The sequence below is a fragment of the Lepidochelys kempii genome, chromosome 18, assembly GCF_965140265.1.
Source record: "Lepidochelys kempii isolate rLepKem1 chromosome 18, rLepKem1.hap2, whole genome shotgun sequence".
Classification (NCBI taxonomy): domain Eukaryota; kingdom Metazoa; phylum Chordata; order Testudines; family Cheloniidae; genus Lepidochelys; species Lepidochelys kempii.
Window position 1 is genome coordinate 1,989,426 of NC_133273.1, and position 21,898 is coordinate 2,011,323.

A 21,898-nucleotide genomic window follows, 5' to 3' on the forward strand; every position below is an offset into this window, starting at 1 on the left:
GACCCTGCACTTATCCTTATTGAACCTCATCAGATTTCTTTTGGCCCAATCCTCCAATTTGTCTAGGTCCTTCTGTATCCTATCCCTCCCCTCCAGCGTATCTACCACTCCTCCCAGTTTAGTATCATCCACAAATTTGCTGAGAGTGCAATCCACACCATCCTCCAGATCACTTATGAAGATATTGAACAAAACCGGCCCCAGGACCGACCCTTGGGGCACTCCACTTAATACCGGCTGCCAACTAGACATGGAGCCATTGATCACTACCCGTTGAGCCCGACAATCTAGCCAGCTTTCTACCCACCTTATAGTGCATTCATCCAGCCCATACTTCCCTAACTTGCTGACAAGAATACTGTGGGAGACCGTGTCAAAAGCTTTGCTAAAGTCAAGAAACAATACATCCACTGCTTTCCCTTCATCCACAGAACCAGTAATCTCATCATAAAAGGCGATTAGATTAGTCAGGCATGACCTTCCCTTGGTGAATCCATGCGGGCTGTTCCTGATCACTTTCCTCTCATGCAAGTGCTTCAGGATTGATTCTTTGAGGACCTGCTCCATGATTTTTCCAGGGACTGAAGTGAGGCTGACTGGCCTGTAGTTCCCAGGATCCTCCTTCTTCCCTTTTTTAAAGATTGGCACTACATTAGCCTTTTTCCAGTCATCCGGGACTTCCCCGGTTCGCCACGAGTTTTCAAAGATAATGGCCAATGGCTCTGCAATCACAGCCGCCAATTCCTTCAGCACTCTCGGATGCAACTCGTCCGGCCCCATGGACTTGTGCACGTCCAGCTTTTCTAAATAGTCCCTAACCACCTCTATCTCCACAGAGGGCTGGCCATCTCTTCCCCATTTTGTGATGCCCAGCGCAGCAGTCTGGGAGCTGACCTTGTTCGTGAAGACAGAGGCAAAGAAAGCATTGAGTACATTAGCTTTTTCCACATCCTCTGTCACTAGGTTGCCTCCCTCATTCAGTAAGGGGCCCACACTTTCCTTGGCTTTCTTCTTGTTGCCAACATACCTGAAGAAACCCTTCTTGCTAGCTGCAGCTCCAGGTGCGATTTGGCCCTCCTGGTTTCATTCCTACATGCCCGAGCAATATTTTTATACTCTTCCCTGGTCATATGTCCAACCTTCCACTTCTTGTAAGCTTCTTTTTTATATTTAAGATCCGCTAGGATTTCACCATTAAGCCAAGCTGGTCGCCTGCCATATTTACTATTCTTTCGACTCATTGGGATGGTTTGTCCATCTTTATCAATGATATGGATGATTGGATTAATTGCACCCTCAGCAAGTTTGCAGATGACACTAAGATGGGAGGAGTAGTAGATATGCTGGAGGGTAGGGATAGGATACAGAGCGACCTAGACAAATTGGAGGATTGGGCCAAAAGAAATCTGATGAGGTTCAACAAGGACAAGTGCAGAGTCCTGCACTTAGGACGGAAGAATCCCATGTACCGCTACAGACTAGGGACCGAATGGCTCGGCAGCAGTTCTGCAGAAAAGGACCTAGGAGTTACAATGGACGAGAAGCTGGATATGAGTGAGCAGTGTGTCCTTGTTGCCAAGAAGGCTAATGGCATTTTGGGATGTATAAGTAGGAGCACTGCCAGCAGATCGAGGGACGTAATCGTTCCCCTCTATTCGACATTGGAGAGGCCTCATCTGGAGTACTGTGACCCGTTTTGGAACCCCACGCTACAAGAAGGATGTGGAACAATTGGAACGAGTCCAGCAAAGGGCAACAAAAATGATTAAGGGGCTGGAGCATATCATTTATGAGGAGAGGCTGAGGGAACTGGGATTGTTTAGTCTGCAGAAGAGAAGAATGAGAGGGGATTTGATAGCTGCTTTCAACTACCTGAAAGGGGGTTCCAAAGAGGATGGATCTAGACTGTTCTCAGTGGTAGCAGATGACAGAACAAGGAATAATGGTCTCAGGTTGCAGTGGGGGAGGTTTAGGTTGGATATTAGGAAAAACTTTTTCACTAGGAGGGTGGTGAAGCACTGGAATGTGTTATCTAGGGAGGTGGTGGACTCTCCTTCCTTAGAGGTTTTTAAGGCCTGGCTTGACAAGCCCTGGCTGGGATGATTTAATTGGGGATTGGTCCTGCTTTGAGCAGGGGGTTGGACTAGATGACTTCCCGTGGTCCCTTCCAACCCTGATATTCTATGATTCCCTCCCAGAGTTTATGTCTGCTGCCCTAGCACATAAGGTCCCTATTGCTCCTATTTAAAGAGCAAACCCCTGCTGGAGACCTAAGCAAGGGCAGTTAGTATCTGTCTGGAGTTGCCTCCCTTTGTCCAGCCATCAGAACCTGAGTCTCCTGCTTGTGTATTGCCATGGACCTTCTCTCCTGCAGCCCTGGCTGAGAGAGGCTTTGCACAAATCAGCTTCAGCGATCTCATTTCAAGGCCCTAAGAACTTCAGTGTGACCCATCTCTGCCATGTTCACTCATGAACCCGCCCTGCCCTGGTACTGCTTTTCATTACAGTCCTGGCCTCCCTTGACCCCATTTGCTTTACAGGGCATCCCTGTATTGTATTCCCTGCACCGTTGTATTCCTACTGTGATGTTTGCAACATTTCCCTGTGGGCTGGTTTCCTTTCTCATCCATCATCTTAACGACCCTCCTGGGAGGATGTGTCATGTCCCTTTAAATCTGTGCCAGGGAGCTGGGCATGACAGCAGCACAGGGCCCCAGATCCATTTAGCCTCCTCACATCCCTTGACTTCAATGGAAATTAGGAGCCTACATACCTTTGTGGATCTGGGCCAGGATGACTATCCCCTTTAGGAGGGGGCAGGGTTCAGTGCAGCTGACTGATTACCTGCTGTCCAACTGGGCTTCAGGGAAGGCGCTTGGACCTTATAAAAGGGGAAGCAGCTGCAGACGGGGATTTGCAGATGCCTGCAAGCATAGCAGGGAGCAAGAAGGCTCCTAAGTCAACAGGGGGAAGACACCAATGGCCTGTGGAAAGGCCAAATTCCAGGCAAGAGGTGATGGGAGATCGACTGTCAGGGAGGAGGGACTGAGCTAGGCCCTGATGAAAAAGGAGTGAAGGCTGTAGTTTGAGTTCTCTTTTGAAAGACGCTGTGCAGGACTTAATAATTGGATCCCAGAAGGGGAGTGTTTTGAATTATCTGGACTGTGTGGCCCCGAGTAAAGGGGAAACTAAGGCAGGCTCCAGCAGAGCCACACTAGCCTGAAGGTGGCGCTACAGGGCATGCATGCCCTTTGATAGAAAGGTTCTAAGCTCTCCAGGGAAGCAGAGCGAAGGACAGAGCGGCTTAGGGCTAATACTGTTTTCCTTATTCTAACAGAGTTCCTAGTTCAGTGATAGAAGAAAGCAGCTCTTCATGTGATTCTTTACCATTGTCCTGGCATAGATGTAAGAAGCAGGGGACATACTCTCCCAGATGCAGATTCCCCTCCCCTGGCACAAGGGGCAGGAGATGCCTTGAACTTTGCCTTGTGGAGCTTCCTGATCATCACTTCATGGAGCAATGGGGAGAGCTGCTCCCCTTGCAGGCCCCTAAGCTAGCAGATCTCCTGCTGGGCTGTAAGGAGAGCACATGCCACCTTCCCCATAGTAACCCTTCCTCTGCCACTGGCAGACACACTCTCTCCTGGAGGGGAGGCTGTGGCTGCTAATGCCTCTTAAGGCAGCAAATCCAGTTTCTTGCCAGAAATCAGTAAGGTGTAAAGGGGAGCAAAGTCCAAGAGCAGTCACTACCAGAGCCATCCCTAGGGTACGGCGAATCAGGGCGACTGCTCTGGGCCCCACTGGCCAGCGCGACTGGCTGGTGTGCATGGGCGGTGCGTGAACCCAGCCCCACCCCTTCTGCATGTCCCAGAACCCATGGCCCCCCACCACTGCCACTGGCCCCCGCCCCAGGCTGGCTAGTGCCCGCACCCCCACCCCCCAAGTGCCAGAAGGGAGAGCGGCATAGCCCAGCCCCCTGGAGCCCAGCAGCACTGCTGAAGCAGGGCCCTGGGGTGGCAGAGTGCGGACAGGGCCACACCTGGCTGTCTGGAGAAGCACTGCCTCCCTCAGCCTTTCTTATCCGCCGCCCAGCAGGGTGGGTTCCAGAAGTGACGGATTCGTCACTTCTGCCCCAGGCTCCGTACCCTGCCCCCAGGAATGGCCCTGGTCACTGCCCCTCCCAGAAAGAGAGGGAGTTGAGAAGTAGGGCTAGACCCAGGGTCTCCAACTCCCAGCTGGCTACCCTAACTACTGGACTACAGTGTCAGGCTCACATTCACTCGCTTTGGCCCAGTAATTAGTTAAACATTTAGTCACAGTGGAAGAATCATTGGGCCAGAGAGAGGGAGAATGGGTCTGTAGTCAATCACTAGGGCACCCACCTAGGGGGCAGCAGACCCTGGGTCCAGGCCCCCGGTCCAATTGCTCGTTCATTATTTATCCAGAGTGGGACAGCTTCAGCAGGAGAGAGTGAGGGAGCCCCACAGCAGAATATCCCAGAACCCAGTAGTTCTGAGCTTGCACCTGAGAGGACTGGGAGACCTCTATTCAAACGCCTTCTCTCCCTCAGACAGAACGGGGAACTGAATCCGAGGCTCCCACATTTCCTTCCTTAGAAGTTTTCAAGGTCAGGCTTGACAAAGCCCTGGCTGAGATGATTTAGTTGGGGATCGGTCCTGCTTTGAGCAGGGGGTTGGATTAGATGACCTCCTGAGGTCCCTTCCAACCCCGATATTCTATGATTCTATGATATGAAATCAGTCTTTGGAAATAGTTATTTAATGTAGCTCTAATACTCTCTTCCTCTTCGGGTTTCCTTTGAAATATTGAAAGGCCAAAGGGGAGCAGCTTCCCTACCACAGGCTCTCTGCTGCTCTGTGGCATCAGAGGGGGGCAGAACAGAGGACTGCAGCGAGAGGTCAGGCTAAAGAATGACGAGGTCACAGTCCTTGCTCCCAGGCAAAGACAGTTTCCCTCCTGTTTACTGTTGCACAATATCCTTGCCTGATGGCAGTAATTGACAACATGGAAGAGTAAAGTAAGGAGATATTTTTAGCTTCTCTTAATGCAATTTAGCAGGTGGAAAAAAGGAAGGAACCATGTGGCAGCCAGCTCTCCTCAGACCACCAAGTGCCTGCAGACCACAGTTTGAGAACTGCTGTGATAGGAAAGAAGAGCAATCAGTCTAAGACACATTGCTTTCCACTTAATGACAGGTTTCAGAGGAGCAGCCGTGTTAGTCTGTATTTGCAAAAAGAAAAGGAGGACTTGTGGCACCTTAGAGATAAATTGGTTAGTCTCTAAGGTGCCACTAGTACTCCTTTTCTTTTTTCCAGTTCATGACATTCTGCAGAATAAGATCCACCCTGCAGTTTCAGCTGGATACAGTCCCCTTTGTTTTCGTTCCTAACAGTGGACTATTCGCTGCCATGCCGGGCCCCAGAGGAGGCTGCCTTTCAGCAGTACATGAAGCGGCTTATTAGTGTCTTTCCTTTCCTGGAAGAGCTGCCGTTTCACAGAGTAGCAATTCGTGGGTAAATGGTTTTTGGTGTGCATTGGGTTTCTTTAGGACAAGTGGAACTATAGAAATCCAAGATTACTACTCCCATTGTCATCACTCCCAAATTATAAAACCATCCCATTCCAGTACTGGGGAGCCCTAGCCTAAAGCCAATGGGACAAATTCATCCCAGATGTAACTGCACTGACTTCACTAGAATAACATCAAGGATAAGCCACCCTGGAGCCACTTTTACAGGCTCTGAGCCTTGGTTTACACTACAAACTTATGTCTGTATAACCACATTGCTCAGGGGTTTGAACAAGCAATGCAGTTATACCGACCTAACTTCCGGTGTACACAGTACTATGTTAACAGAGGGCTTCTCCCATCTACATAGCTACCGCTTCTGGGAGAGATGGCGTACCTCCGCTGGTGAGAGAAGCCCCCTTGACTCTCATAGATCTACGCTTTAATGTCCACTCTGCTAGAGAATCTGCCTGCCATAGCGGGACACCTTGGACATGCAGTCAGTACAAGGGGAGCTGCCTTTGTTTAATTCTGCTCAGAGGACTCTTACGCACCAGAGCATGTTAAAACTGGGCAGCTGTTTTTCTGGTTGTTTCCACTGCAGTTGCGGATACATGCAGATAAGCTCACGCTTTCTCAAAGGGCTGCTTCCCCTTTCTCCTGTGGGGGAGTTACACTTCTGCCTTTCTGATGCTGGGCTGTTAGAATCATAGAATATCAGGGTTGGAAGGGACCCCAGAAGGTCATCTAGTCCAACCCCCTGCTCAAAGCAGGACCAATTCCCAGTTAAATCATCCCAGCCAGGGCTTTGTCAAGCCTGACCTTAAAAACCTCTAAGGAAGGAGATTCTACCACCTCCCTAGGTAACGCATTCCAGTGTTTCACCACCCTCTTAGTGAAAAAGTTTTTCCTAATATCCAATCTAAACCTTCCCCACTTAGTCTGCAAGTAGCATCTCAAAAGACCACCATTGTACAGTGTCACTGGAACTATGGGAAGTGAGAAGCCACAGCTGATGCACACTGACACATGGCTTCAGCAATTAGTGAATGGGGTGAAAACTAAGGCAAAGACAGGGTGGGCATTTCCTTGAGGTTTAAAAATACCCTTCCTAAAGGGCTAATCCTGCTCTTCCTCCTGCAGTGTCCAGACCCGCCCCGGAACCCAAGTGGTCCATTTTGCCTGCTCATCCATCTGGCTCCAAGGAGTTCTGGTATCTCTCTGCATTGGCATTTGTTACACACTCACCGCTGTGTTATCAGAGCACCAAACTGGGCTTATGCATCCCAAGCACAAGTACCCCAGAATGAGCCATTTCATTAAAGCACCCCATTGAATAAATGACACTGACTGGGTCCCTCAAATGCCACTTTTGGGGGACACCTAAAAGAAAGTGACCAACGCACCCATCTGGAAGGAGACCCCCTAGCGATGCCTTCCCTGATGGAAGACCGATCAACAGGTTCTTACAGATACCTGTACACTCCCACTGACTTCACTGGCAGCACGATTTGGCCCTAAATCCCTGTTCTAAATCTGCCCAGAGCAGCTGGCTGCCTGTTGGATGATCCCTCCCAAAGCAAGTCTTGATCCATTTCCTAGCCCCTGGTGGTGTCATGTGCCTTAGCATCAGATCCCATAATCCTCACATGTGCAAAACTCCCATTGACCAGCAGCTGCTTCATTCCCATCCTTCCCACATTCCATTATTATTAACTTGGTTTATTTTGGTGGTGTCTAGGGACCAACCAAAGCCAGGGCGCCGTTGTTCTAGGCACTGCACAAACCTGCCCTGAAGAGTTCACAATCTCCATAGACGAGGCAGGCAAAGGGCAGGGGAAAGGGGTGGACATACAAGCAGTGACATAGCCCAGCACATGCCATTCAGTGACAGGGAGATTTGCCAGCAAGAGGGATGTGTGTGCTCAGCCCCATCCTTCCAATCAGATGATAATCCCACCATATAACTGCACCATGGAGTCTCAGCAAATGAAACCAACCAGACTGGACAATGCCAGGCCCCCTGGAGGAAACCCCTTTCACCAGACAGAAGCAACTACACTGCTAACCCAGCGTCCCCTAGGCACCAGACCCTCTTCCCCAGACGATTTTTTTAAAAGGTTAAAAACAAGAACAATTCCGTGAAGTCAGAAGCTGACTTACCTCTTGCCAATTCAGCCTGGAGGCAGCGGCAACGGCCTGAGATGATTCTTTCAGATGGAAAAGAGTCCCAGGAGACTCTTTAAAAGAACTCTCGTGGAATATTGGGGGAAGCACCAGACCTCAGAGGACTGTGCAGCTTGTATATGCGAGCCCCTGCTGAAGCTTGTGTTAACAGAGCCCAGCCCACACACTGTCAAGGTGCAGCTGCGTGAGAGCGTACGCAGGAGAGGTTCCCTTTCACTGAATCACTTCCTCTGCTAATGATTGCCTGATATCCTCTGAAGCAGAGAGAGGATGCTGGGGGTTGGGCTGTCGAGATTGCACTTGTTTGTAAATGTTCTTCCCTTTTGGATGGTTCTGTGCATGTTACACAGGAGCTGTGTCTGTGAGAACCCAGTACAGAGCTCAGAGCCTTCAGCACCTGGCAGGATCTCATTCTCCAGGGTGCAAAGTAAACAATATGCACTTTCCAGCTGTCTGAACAATCATACTGTAAAGTGGACTTTAAAGTGGATCCAGTGGCTAGAGTGTGCTTGGGCTTTCAGAAAGCCTTTGACAAGTGGAGTTCCCTCACCAAAGGTTCTTATGCAAAATAAGTTGTCATGGGATAAGAACGCAGGTCCTCATGGACCAGTAACTGGTTAAAAGATAGAAAACAAAGGGTAGGAATAAATGGTTAGTTTTCAGTGGAGAAAAATAAATAGTGGGATCACCCCAAGGCTCTATGCTATTCAACATAGTCATAAATTATCTGGAAAAAGGGTGGCAAAATTTGCAGATGATACAAAATTACTGAAAATAGTTAAGCCCAAAGCTAACTGTGAAGAGTTACAAAGGGATCTCACTGAACTAGGTGACTGAGCAACCAAATGGCAGATGAAATTCAATGAATCAATTAAAACAGATCATTTTAAAAGGCCAGGCAGCACAACGGCTAAGGCGGCTTCCCGCCTGCTCCGCTTCTGGAAGCGGCCAGCATGTCCCTGCAGCCCCTGGGGGGAACACAGGGAGGGACACGTCTCCACATGCTACCCCCGCCCTGAGCTGTGGCCAATGGGAGCTGCGGGGTGGTGCCTGCAGACAGCAGCGCATGGTGACCCCTCCGGCCCCGTCTAGGAGCTGCTGCCAGAGGGGCGTGTGGGTTGCTTTCGGGAGCCACCCGAGGTACGCACTGTACCCCTCACTCTCTCCCACACCTCAAACCCCTACCCCAGCCCAGACCCTGCGTGCAAACTCCCTCCTAGAGCCTGACACCCACACCCCCTCCTGCACCCCAACCCCCCAACCCAGAGCTTGCGCCCGAACTCCCTCCCAGAGCCCGACCCCTCCCCCCTCCCAAACTCCCTCCCAGAGCCTTAGGCAGGTGGGGAGGGAGGCGGGACTTGGACCTGTTCTGGGCACCACCAAAAATTACACAAACCTGCTGCCCCTGAACACAGCCAACCAGTGGAACTCATTGCCAGGGGATGCTGTGAAGGCCAAAAGTATAACTAGGTTAAAAAAAAAAGAAATAGAGAAGTTCATGGAGGTTAGGTCCATCAATGGCTATTAGCTAGTGACACAATCCCATGCTCCGGGTGTCCCTAAACCGCTAGTTGCCAGAAGCTGATACTGGACAACAGGGGATGGATCCCTTGATAACTGCCCTGTTCTGTTCATTCCCTCTGAAGCACCTGGCACTGACCATTGTTGGAAGACAGGACACGGGGCTAGATGGGCCATTGGTTTTTCCCAGTATAGCCGTTCTTACGTAAGGGGAAGAAATGGATTGTGCCACTTTTTGCTTCTTTATGGCATATAAAAGCTCCTTGGAAGACTGAAACAAACCAATTGTTTGTTTTTTGGTCTCCATGAAGAAAATGGAAAATCAGGTCTTGTTTAGCCTAGAAGAATCTGTGGTAGCTAGAGAACTAGTGAAATATGTTGTTTTGTTCATATCTATTTAACTCCAATGTCTAATTAACACATAGGATAAATTCCGTATCTGCCATTGTTATTTGCAATGGTGTTGTAGCCATGTTTCTCCCAGGATAGGAGAGATACAAAGTGGGTGAGGTAACTTTTGTTATTGGACAAGCTTCTGTTGGTGAAAGAGACAAACTTTTGAGCTCCACAAAGCTCTTCTACAGGTCTGGAAAAGGTAACCCAGTGTATCACAGCTAAATACAAGGTGGGAGACATTGTTAAGCATCAGGGTTCAGAGTAGCAGCCATGTTAGTCTGTATCTGCAAAAAGAAAAGGAGTACTTGTGGCACCTTATAAACTAAAATTTATTTGAGCATAAGCTTTCGTGGTCTACAGCTCACTTCATCGGATGCATACAATGGAAAATACAGTAGGACGATTTTAAATACACAGAGAACATGAAACAATGGGTGTTACCATTCACACTATAATGAGAGTGGTCAGTTAAGGTGAGCTATTACCAGCAGGAGAGAAAAAAACCTTTTGTAGTGATAATCAAGATGGGCCATTTCCAGCAGTTGACAAGAACATGTGAGGAACAGTGTGTGTGTGTGTGTGGGGGGGGGGAGAATAAACATGGGGAAATAGTTTTACTTTGTGTAATGACACATCCACTCCTAGTCTTTATTGAAGCCTAATTTAATGGTGTCCAGTTTGCAAATTAATTCCAATTCAGCAGTCTCTCATTGGAGTCTGTTTCTGAAGTTGTTGTTTTTCCTCCCTTCTCTCCTGCTGGTTATAGCTCACCTTACCTGATCACTCTCGTTACAGTGTGTATGGTAACACCCATTGTTTCATGTTCTCTGTGTATATAAAATCTCCCCACTGTATTTTCCACTGCATTCATCCGATGAAGTGGGCTGTAGCTCACGAAAGCTCATGCTCAAATAAATTTGTTAGTCTCTAAGGTGCCACAAGTACTCCTTTTCTTTTTGAGGAGTCTGGTTGTCGCAGTTTGCCTTGTTATGAAGGAGGTCAGGCTAGCTGATCACAGTGGTCCCTTCTGGTCTCAGAACTATGGAATTTTGGGTCCCCATGCCCAACCTGAGACCATGAAAAGCTGGCCCCTTTAACATATCTTGATTTCAATGAGCGTTAGGACCCTAAAGACCTCCGAAGATCTGAGCCTTGGGCTGTGTCTCCAGAAACCCCACAGAACTTCTGCTCAGATTCCAGTCAGATTCACCAGCCTGGGCCTCTCCTCTGAAGTTTCCCCGAGAGCTGTGTAGAGCATGGAGTGGCTAAAAGCAGAGGGAAATGCTGACCTTGTGGTGTTTACACATTGTTATTTCTCCTACCACCTTCTCCTCCTGGCTAGAGCACTGCGATCTTGGCACACCTTTGGCTGCCTGCAGCGCCCACATGTTTACAATCATGTGTATGTAGCAAGTGTATGAGGTGGATCCAAAACATTCCCTGGAGCAGGTGATGAGCAAATGATTCCATTCTTAAAAACAGCAAAACATGTGGGAGCTGGTTCGTTCAGCAAACCCAGGATTTCTAAAACACAGAGCATGCGGCATACGGTCACCCTAGACCAGTACTCTGCCATGCTTTCAAGGCCAGAGCCTGCTCTCAGTTACACAGTAGAAAATCTGGAGTGACTCTGCCAAAGCCTATGGAGTTATTCTGAATCCAACCCCATATGGGAGTCAGCAAGGAAGAATGGTCTGGTAAGTTAAAGCACTGGAGTCCAGCTTGGATTTCAGACTCCCTGCAAGACATGAGGCAAGTCACTTAACATCTCTGGGCCTCAGTTCTTCAGCTGTAAATGGGGATCACAATATCCTTTTCTCCCACCCCTTTGGCTTGTCTATTTATAGTCCATGAGCTCTTCAGGGCAGGGGCTGCCTCACTCTGGGTTTGTGACCCACCCCCCCACCACACACACACACACACACACAAAATGGAACCCTGATCTTTAGTTGGGACCTCTAGGTGCTGCTGAGATACAAATAAGATTCTGCCCTTGGTGTGCTGGAAACCAGTGCAGAATGGGGGGGTATTAGAGTCTGATTCTGCTATCAGCTCTAAACCTGCACTGGTGCAAAGTGGTTGATAAAGGCCCTATCAGCGTGCAACCACCATTGATTTCCATGAAGTTACTCCTGATTTACAAGGACATAAATGGGAAGAAAAATCAACCCTGTGACTTTGCATTCATTCATTTTTAACTATGCAGCACTTTCCCTGGTTTTGCAGCTATACATCAAATTCCAAAGTCATTCTACTTCCCTCTCCCATCTTGGGATCCTACATCCAAATACCACAATTATGTGGGTGTTTGTGCATGCGGCCACACTTTCACTTCTCCTCCCAACCTCAGTTTACTCATCTGTACGAGTTTGTGGGGCACATGCATTGTGGGGCTCAAATTATTAATGTTTGAAGAGCACTTTGAGAGCCACTAATGAAAGAGGATAAATAGAGGGCTATTACTGTACTGTAATAACAATGTAAAGCAAATACCACCTTGATTTCTTTAGTGCCCAAAACTATTCTTGGTTTATAGATTTGTGCCTTTAGTCTTCCGTTTGTTCTAGGCTCTGGTAGCCTTGGCTTAATCATCTCTTCTTCCTATCTCATGAACCTCCCAAATCTTCTACCCCAAATCTTTTCTAACCCCACACTTGCCCTTCCTCCTAGCCATTCACTTCTTTTTAAAATTTAACTAGAGCCCGTCCTTTTCCCTTTTGCTTACCATTAGCCCTGCATTAACAAAGGAAGCTATATTTAAATGAAAGTACTGCACTGAACTTCTCTCTCCTTTAGTGGGCTTGCTCTGGCTGAGCAAAGAACTGATAAGTAATCCAGGATAGGGAGGAGTGGAAGGAAAATGAATTATGTGAGGCAGTCATGCACTAGGGAAACACGTTTGTGGCACCCCAACTGGAGTGGGGTGCTCAGACCTGCTTAAGTGTGCGCCTATGTTGCCTCTTAGTGGCTGCAATCCACAGTCTATATACCTTAATATTACCACCACTCAAATAAAATCTCCTTTAGCATAAGTGCTAGAGCAGCGATTCTCAAACTGGGGTTCAGGACCCCTCAGGGGGTTGAGAAGTTATTACATGGGGGGTCGTGAGCTGTCAGCCTCCACCCCAAACCCTGCTTTGCCTCCAGTATTTATAATGGTGATAAATATATTTAAAAGCATTTTTAATTTTAAGGGGGGGGGGTCACACTCCATGGCTTGCTATGTGAAAGGGGCCACCAGTACAAAAGTTTGAGAACCACTGTGCTAGACGTTTGTGCTCTGGAAGAAAAGCCTCTGAGTTCTATGTATGCTGCTGTATATGACCCAGTTAGCTAGTGAGCAGTGTCTGTTGTTTGAAACCACTGATTTAGTAAAGGAATGGACTATGGACCAAGTTAAGCAAGTATGAACTAGAAAAGGGGTCTCAAACACGTGGCCCAGGCGCCGACTCCACCGGCAGCCAAGCTCCCCTCACCCCTCCCTGCCCGAGGGTGCCACGTCCCTGCTCCTCTGCCTACCTCCCAGTGCTTCCTGCCACCACACAGCTGTTTGGTAGTGCTCAGGACTTTCCAGGAGGGAGGGGGAGGAGTGGGGACACGGGTGTGCTCAGGGGAGGAGGTGGAGAAGAGGCGGGGCCGGGGCGCGGGCGGGGATTCATGGACTAGATGAGCAGTCAGAGGTATGAAGTTCAACATGTATGATTCTTTGCTGTGAGTAGTTGGGAAGAATGTTTGTTAAAAGTGGCAACATATTTTGTATGAATAGTTACTTTAAAAAGTTCCTGCCATTACAGCTATGTTGATAGACTGTTACTGTAGATCATCATCAGTGTTACTTGACCACATAATAAAATATAAACACCTGTAACTATTCCTTAAAACCCCTCTTCACATTACAGTTTTAAAAAAGTTAATACATTGACTTTTAATAGCATAGAATCATAGAATATCAGGGTTGGAAGGGACCCCAGAAGGTCATCTAGTCCAACCCCCTGCTCAAAGCAGGACCAATCCCCAATTAAATCATCCCAGCCAGGGCTTGTCAAGCCAGGCCTTAAAAACCTCTAAGGAAGGAGAGTCCACCACCTCCCTAGATAACACATTCCAGTGCTTCACCACCCTCCTAGTGAAAAAGTTTTTCCTAATATCCAACCTAAACCTCCCCCACTGCAACTTGAGACCATTACTCCTCGTTCTGTCATCTGCTACCATTGAGAACAGTCTAGAGCCATCCTCTTTGGAACCCCCTTTCAGGTAGTTGAAAGCAGCTATCAAATCCCCCCTCATTCTTCTCTTCTGCAGGCTAAACAATCCCAGCTCCCTCAGCCTCTCCTCATAACTCATGTGTTCCAGTCCCCTAATCATTTTTGTTGCCCTTCGCTGGACTCTCTCCAATTTATCCACATCCTTCTTGAAGTGTGGGGCCCAAAACTGGACACAGTACTCCAGATGAGGCCTCACCAATGTCGAATAGAGGGGAACGATCACGTCCCTCGATCTGCTCGCTATGCCCCTACTTATACATCCCAAAATGCCATTGGCCTTCTTGGCAACAAGGGCACACTGCTGACTCATATCCAGCTTCTCGTCCACTGTCACCCCTAGGTCCTTTTCCGCAGAACTGCTGCCTAGCCATTCGGTCCCTAGTCTGTAGCTGTGCATTGGGTTCTTCTGTCCTAAGTGCAGGACCCTGCACTTATCCTTATTGAACCTCATCAGATTTCTTTTGGCCCAATCCTCCAATTTGTCTAGGTCTTTCTGTATCCTATCCCTCCCCTCCAGCGTATCTACCACTCCTCCCAGTTTAGTATCATCCGCAAATTTGCTGAGAGTGCAATCCACACCATCCTCCAGATCATTTTATGAAGATATTGAACAAAACCGGCCCCAGGACCGACCCTTGGGGTACTCCACTTGATACTGGCTGCCAACTAGATATGGAGCCATTGATCACTACCTGTTGAGCCCGACAATCTAGCCAGCTTTCTACCCACCTTGTAGTGCATTCATCCAGCCCATACTTCCTTAACTTGCTGACAAGAATACTGTGGGAGACCGTGTCAAAAGCTTTGCTAAAGTCAAGAAACAATACATCCACTGCTTTCCCTTCATCCACAGAACCAGTAATCTCATCATAAAAGGTAATTAGATTAGTCAGGCATGACCTTCCCTTGGTGAATCCATGCTGGCTGTTCCTGATCACTTTCCTCTCATGCAAGTGCTTCAGGATTGATTCTTTGAGGACCTGCTCCATGATTTTTCCAGGGACTGAGGTGAGGCTGACTGGCCTGTAGTTCCCAGGATACTATATTACTCTTCATTTTTTAACTATACTTTTATATCGTTGTATGAAAAGGTGTCAGTGATGCAGCCCTCGGGCCAACGTACTAGTCCTCATGTGGCCCTCATGGTGATTTGAGTTCGAGATCCCTGAACTAGAAGATCAAAGGCCAAGAACAAACATTTGTGCTGGACAACATTCCATGGGAGGGTCTATGTGAGCAGAGAAAGCTCAGTCCCCATCCCATGAGAGAGTAACCAATGTCACAGGACCAGCGGGCCTGCTTCTCACCCCGCGTCAGAGTTAGTCCATTGATTTCAGAGGAGCCGCTCTGCACTTGCACCAGGGAAGTGAAAGCAAACTCAGGCCCCGAGCATCCAAGTTTCTTTCTCTACTTAGAACTGGGGTGGGAGGCTGCAGGCAATTAAAACATAGTTCCAGTTAGCTTTTTAAAGTCCTACAGCCCTGGCTGTTTTGCCAAACACAGAGTCCTAAAAAGTCTGATAATCTCCATGGCTCCCCATTTGTGGGGGCCCTGCCACACGTCAGCCCAGCTTATGAAACAATGTGCAAATGTCATTTATTGGGAGTTTGCTGATGTTGGAACAGCCTGTTCCGCCCTGGTTCTGCTGGGAAACATGAGCAATTTAATTATCAACTGGAAACATGGGCCTGAGGAAGCCAGGAAGCCCAGCCGACTCCACCCCCATCTTCCAAATGAGCCATTAGGGCCCTGGCTTTCTCATCCTCCCAATGCTTGTTCAATCAGCCTGGATTGTTGCATTGGGAAGCTTATTCCAACTAAGCCACTTAAATGCTTCAGCTTCCTTAGAGACGGGGGACAAATATTGCTTTCTCTTGTACCCACTACATTCCTGCTGAGCTACCAGCAGAAGCTTGGATCTTAAAAGATCGTCATCTCCCCAACATAGTGGAAGAGGGAGTGTGGTCCAGTGGTTAGAATGGGCAATGGGTGAGTCAGGACTCCTGGGTTCCATTCTTGGCACTGTCACCGAGTCGCTGCGTGAACTTTGGCAAGTCACTTAACTGCTCAGTGCCTCAGTTTACTCATCTGTACGAGTTGAGGGGGGGAGGGAAGTGTGTTGTGAGGCTTAAATTACGAAATGTTAGAAGAGCACTTTGAGAGCCACTGATGAAAGATCAATAAATAGGGGACTATTATTGTACTGTAATAACAGGGTAAAGCAAATACCACCTTGATTTCTTTAGTGCCCCAAACTATTCTTGGTTTATAGAATTCGGCGTTTAGTCTTCTGTTTGATCTAGGCTCTGGTAGCCTTGGCTTAATCATCTCTTCTTCCTATCTCATGAACCTCCCAAATCTTCTCTCCCAAAGGACCCAGAGTGGTGTGACTCTTTAGTGAGCTACAACTCACCCTCTAGTCCCTGCCCCATTTGAGTTGCCATCTGCTGAACCTTTCCATCAACACAAGCACTGTCAACCATTTAGCTAACGGGATTCAGAACAATGTAGTGACTTCCAGTTGCCCTCAGTTAACGTAGCCCTTCTGCAGGGTGCAGATCATCCCCCACCACAACCAGGATGGGTTATTTGTTCAGATCAAACAGCTGCTGACAGATTCACAGTCTTGGCTATCAAAATCCCCATTGCTTAATGTTAAATGTTTGTAGCTTAGAAGGGCTATCAAGGGGTGTGTCAACAAACTGCATCACCAACAGCCTGTTTATTCCTTTGGGGCTCACTGCTGAGCGCCTCCCATCAGTCTCTGCTGTTTTCACTTTACACATCTCCTCTGTCCCAGCCGGATAATTTGGATAAGGAGCTTCTCTGCTTGCATATTACAGAGGCACTCAGATGTTTCAGTGATGAGGGCTATGAAAACCTACACTCAAAACCTGCTTTAAAGAGCTAAAACCTGAGATCCTGACACAGTTCCTGACTAGGCCAGACTCCTATCAACATCAGATAGAGCTGTGCTTGAGTAAACAACATCGCACCTGTAACACAGACTGAACCTGGGGACCTCGGAATCTAAAAGCATGAGCCTCTGCTAACTACCGCTGCAGCAGACTTATCAACCTCTCCATGGGACCCAGCCACCACTTGACAGCGAAGGAAAGTTTCAGTGCAGTTTAGGCTACACACTGCAAGCCTCATGCTTGGAGTGAAATTCACACTTACAAGAAAATTGTTCCCGGGGGGGGGGGGAGGGGTAGGAATACCTTTGCTCTCAGAAGCCTTCAGTATACCACAGACCCCTCTATTGGGTACGCTAATGTAGTATGTGCTGTTTCAACTTATGTTCACTGCCTCTTGTTAATTCCTCCCCAATGTCCTATTAGTTAGGTCCTATCCCTTTAGTGATTCTTGTTCTGTTCCATGGCGCACACACACATGGAGAAGTTAGATAAAACATAGAATACTCTTACTAGAAGGTTGTAACATAACACTACTGTATTTCTTACAATTCAGAAGAACCACCACCAAGAACCCAAAACACAGGGAGAGAAAAAACAGACTGCTCCCTAAGGGACCACAGCACAACTCATCCCACTTTTCAGGCTTTTTTCAGACTGACTGTTGCAGTGCTCCCAGACACTTCTCCACAGAGTCACCTAGCCTACAAACAGGACCAGAACCTCACCCCCATCCCGCCTCCCCGCATTCTTAAAGCGATAGCTTTCTATGCCAACACAGACCTCAATATACCATAATGCTGTAACTAGTTACATGTCTAGGTATTTCCCGCTCTTCTCTGATTCATGGCCTCAGCCTCCTTCCACGCAGACTGTGGCTCCTCAGCTTAGTCCCCTGCTGACCTCTTTCCAGTTTTAAGGTCAGCATGGTTGCCAAATGCTGCTGCTGAACATGCGCTCCCTAGCTGAGAGCTTCTGGGTGGGCTGCACTGAGTTCAGGTCTGGGTGAGATGAGGCAGCCATCCAGCCCCTGTTTTGGAAGGTTGATGGCTTTGTGTGTGTCCCTCTCCTTAATCCAAGGCACTAAGATTTTGCATTTTCCTATCATCTCTGTGCTCACAGGCAGCCTCACAGCACTGACTTTACTCTCAGGGCTCTGATTCAGCCTGCTCTGGGCTCAGTGTAAAACCTGAGACAGATTCCTTGAAGGGCAGAATCCTCAGTGTTTATTCCAAAGTCCTGCTCAGGAATCTGGAACAGAGAAGTCCAGCCAAGACATTACAAGTGGCTATAACATGGAGAGTGGAGTTTATGGTGGGATACATGGGAAGGTCCTAGATGATGGAGAGCACCTCCGTGCAAAACATGGGCTGTTCAGGCTCCCAAGTGGCACAGATATTGGCCAGATGACGTCTCTTAAGATATTCCTAATGCACCCCTCACCATGCTATCTGGACACCCCATCAGGTTGCCCTAGCAGTCACTTTCTCTTCATTCCCTCCTGTTCCCAAAAGGGGCCACTGCTAGATGTCACCTCGCCCCAGATCCCACTTGCTACTTTGGACCCGCCACTGCCTGAAGTTTCTTGGCCTCTAGATGTTCTTACCACATGGGAATCTGCCCGTGCTCGGTTAGCCTTTAAGGTGCCACGGGACTCCTTGTTGTTTTTGTGGCTACAGATAAACACGGCTACACCCTGATGCTTGTCCATGCTGTCACCTGCTCCCAGCCACCCCTGCACACTCCCCCCGACAGACCCACGCCGCTCCTGCGTAGCGCAGAAGCACAGAATTACCTCAGCCCTGTCGTGCCTGTTCCCGGAGCCCTCGTCCTCCTCCCCTCCGGCCTCCCACACGGCCCATCAACCCCGGCACCCCGGCGCCCCCTCCGGCCCATCAACCCCCGCACCCCGGCGCCCCCTCCGGCCTCCCACACGGCCCATCTACCCCCGCACCCCGGCGCCCCCACACGGCCCATCTACCCCCGCACCCCGGCGCCCCCACACGGCCCATCTACCCCCGCACCCCGGCGCCCCCACACGGCCCATCAACCCCGGCGCCCCCACACGGCCCATCAACCCCGGCGCCCCCACACGGCCCATCAACCCCGGCGCCCCCACACGGCCCATCAACCCCGGCGCCCCCACACGGCCCATCAACCCCGGCGCCCCCACACGGCCCATCAACCCCGGCGCCCCCACACGGCCCATCAACCCCGGCGCCCCCACACGGCCCATCAACCCCGGCGCCCCCACACGGCCCATCAACCCCGGCGCCCCCACACGGCCCATCTACCCCGGCGCCCCCACACGGCCCATCTACCCCGGCGCCCCCACACGGCCCATCTACCCCGGCGCCCCCTCCGGCCCATCTACCCCGGCGCCCCCTCCGGCCCATCTACCCCCGCACCCCGGCGCCCCCACACGGCCCATCAACCCCGGCGCCCCCACACGGCCCATCAACCCCGGCGCCCCCACACGGCCCATCAACCCCGGCGCCCCCACACGGCCCATCAACCCCCGCACCCCGGCGCCCCCTCCGGCCCATCTACCCCCGCACCCCGGCGCCCCCTCCGGCCCATCTACCCCCGCACCCCGGCGCCCCCTCCGGCCCATCTACCCCCGCACCCCGGCGCCCCCTCCGGCCTGTCACATGGCGCTGCGAGCGTCCGCAGCCCAGCGGCCCCCGCGGGCCGAGCCCGGGGTCAATGCCCGCAACCGCCCGCGAGCCGCCACTCACCATGTCGAGCCTGCAGCCGCTCTCTTCCCGGCAGCGGGGGGTGGGCTGGGCTGGGCTCGGCGCCGCGCTGGACGGGGCCGGGGCCGGTCGGGCTCCGGGGCGGGGGCGAGTCCGGGCTCGGGCCGGGCTGCGGGCTCTGGGCTCGGGCTGGCCGGGGTCCGGGCTCGGGGCTGGGCTCTGGGCTCAGGCTGGCCGGGGTCCGGGCGCGGGGCTCTGGGCTCGGGCTGGGCTGGCCTGGCTCGGGGCTGGGGCGGGGCGGGACTGGCCGGGGTCCGGGCTCCGCACTGGCCGGGCTCGGGGCGGGCTCTGGGCGGGACTGGCCGGGGTCCGGGCTCGGGGGCGGGGCGGGCTCTGGGCTGGGGCGGGACTGGCCGGGGTCCGGGCTCCGCACTGGCCGGGGTCCGGGTTCGGGGCTGGGCGGGACTGGCCGGGCTCGGGGCTGGGGCGGGACCGGCCGGGGTCCGGGCTCCGCACTGGCCGGGGTCCGGGTTCGGGGCTGGGCGGGACTGGCCGGGCTCGGGGCTGGGGCGGGACTGGCCGGGCTCGGGGCGGGACTGGCCGGGGTCCGGGTTCGGGGCTGGGCGGGACTGGCCGGGGTCCGGGCTCCGCACTGGCCGGGGTCCGGGTTCGGGGCTGGGCGGGACTGGCCGGGCTCGGGGCTGGGGCGGGACTGGCCGGGGTCCGGGCTTCGCACTGGCCGGGCTCGGGGCGGGACTGGCCGGGGTCCGCACTGGCCGGGGTCCGGGCTCGGGGCGGGGCTGGCCGGGGTCCGGGCTTCGCACTGGCCGGGCTCGGGGCCGGCTCGGGGCGGGGCTGGCCGGGGTCCGGGCTCGGGGCTGGGACGGGGCGGGACTGGCCGGGGTCCGGGCTGGGGCTGGGGCGGGCTCGGGGCGGGACTGGCCGGGGTCCGGGCTCGGGGCTGGGGCGGGACTGGCCGGGGTCCGGGCTCGGGCTGGGGCGGGGCGGGCTCGGGGCGGGACTGGCCGGGGTCCGGGCTCGGGGCTGGGGCGGGACTGGCCGGGGTCCGGGCTCGGGCTGGGGCTGGGGCTGGGGCGGGGCGGGGCGGGCTCGGGGCGGGACTGGCCGGGGTCCGGGGTCCGGGCTCGGGGCTGGGGCGGGACTGGCCGGGGTCCGGGCTCGGGCTGGGGCTGGGGCTGGGGCGGGGCGGGGCGGGCTCGGGGCGGGACTGGCCGGGGTCCGGGGTCCGGGCTCGGGGCTGGGGCGGGACTGGCCGGGGTCCGGGCTCGGGCTGGGGCGGGCTGGGGCTGGCCGGGGTCCGGGCTGGGGCTGGGCGGGGCGGGCTCGGGGCGGGACTGGCCGGGGTCCGGGCTCGGGCTGGGGCGGGCTGGGGCTGGCCGGGGTCCGGGCTGGGGCTGGGCGGGGCGGGCTCGGGGCGGGACTGGCCGGGGTCCGGGCTCGGGGCTGGGGCGGGACTGGCCGGGGTCCGGGCTCGGGCTGGGGCTGGGGCTGGGGCGGGGCGGGGCGGGCTCGGGGCGGGACTGGCCGGGGTCCGGGGTCCGGGCTCGGGGCTGGGGCGGGACTGGCCGGGGTCCGGGCTCGGGCTGGGGCGGGACTGGCCGGGGTCCGGGCTCGGGCTGGGGCGGGCTGGGGCTGGCCGGGGTCCGGGCTCCGCGGGGCGAGCGCTCGGCGCGGTCCCCTTCGGGCGCAGGAGCTCGGCCCGCCGGAGAGGCGGCGGCGCTGGCCAATAGGGCCGCTGCTGAGGGCGGTACCTGGTCGGAGCAGCCAATCAGGCAGCGGGGGGTTGGGCTTCCTGCCTCGGGCTTCTCGCTGCCGACGCTGCCCGGCAGAGGCCGGAGGTGGGCGCCTGCTCCCGGGTCAGGGCGGCCGGGGGCCCCGAGGGGAGCAGCCCCGCCCCGCTCCCCCCTCCGGTGCTCGCTCTGCCCCACCTCACTGTCGGGCGGGGCGGGGGGCAGGGGCAGGCTCTGGGAGGGAGTTTGGGTGCGGGAGGGGGCTGGGGCAGGGGGTTGGGGTGCGGGAGGGGGGCAGGGGCAGGCTCTGGGAGGGAGTTTGGGTGCGGGAGGGGGCTGGGGCAGGGGGTTGGGGTGCGGGAGGGGGGCAGGGGCAGGCTCTGGGAGGGAGTTTGGGTGCGGGAGGGGGCAGGGGCAGGGGGTTGGGGCGTGGGAGGGGACAGGGGCAGGCTCTGGGAGGGAGTTTGGGTGCGGGAGGGGGGCAGGGGCAGGGGGTTGGGGCGTGGGAGGGGGCAGGGGAAGGCTCTGGGAGGGAGTTCGGGTGCAGGAGAGCACTCACAGCTGGGAGTTGGGGTACAGGAGGGGGCTGTGGCAGCAGGTTGGGGTGCAGGCTCTGGCCGGGCAGTGCTTATCTTGG

At 53.3% G+C, this 21,898-nt stretch overlaps 1 protein-coding gene across 2 annotated transcripts in view; it reads right to left on the reverse strand.

The window, feature by feature from the left end:
* ECE1 (endothelin converting enzyme 1) overlaps positions 1-19,971 on the reverse strand; it is a 116,947-nt gene extending 96,976 nt beyond the window's left edge. The window contains exon 1 of one of the 2 annotated variants that reach the window (XM_073317220.1): positions 19,553-19,971. In XM_073317220.1, coding sequence (XP_073173321.1) covers positions 19,553-19,555 — 3 coding nt within the window. In that variant the 5' untranslated portion in view covers positions 19,556-19,971. Of the gene's footprint in view, positions 1-7,693; positions 7,912-19,552 lie in introns of those variants that run through there. The other variant, XM_073317221.1, reaches the window with a different exon arrangement.
* Positions 19,972-21,898: the final 1,927 nt, after the last annotated feature.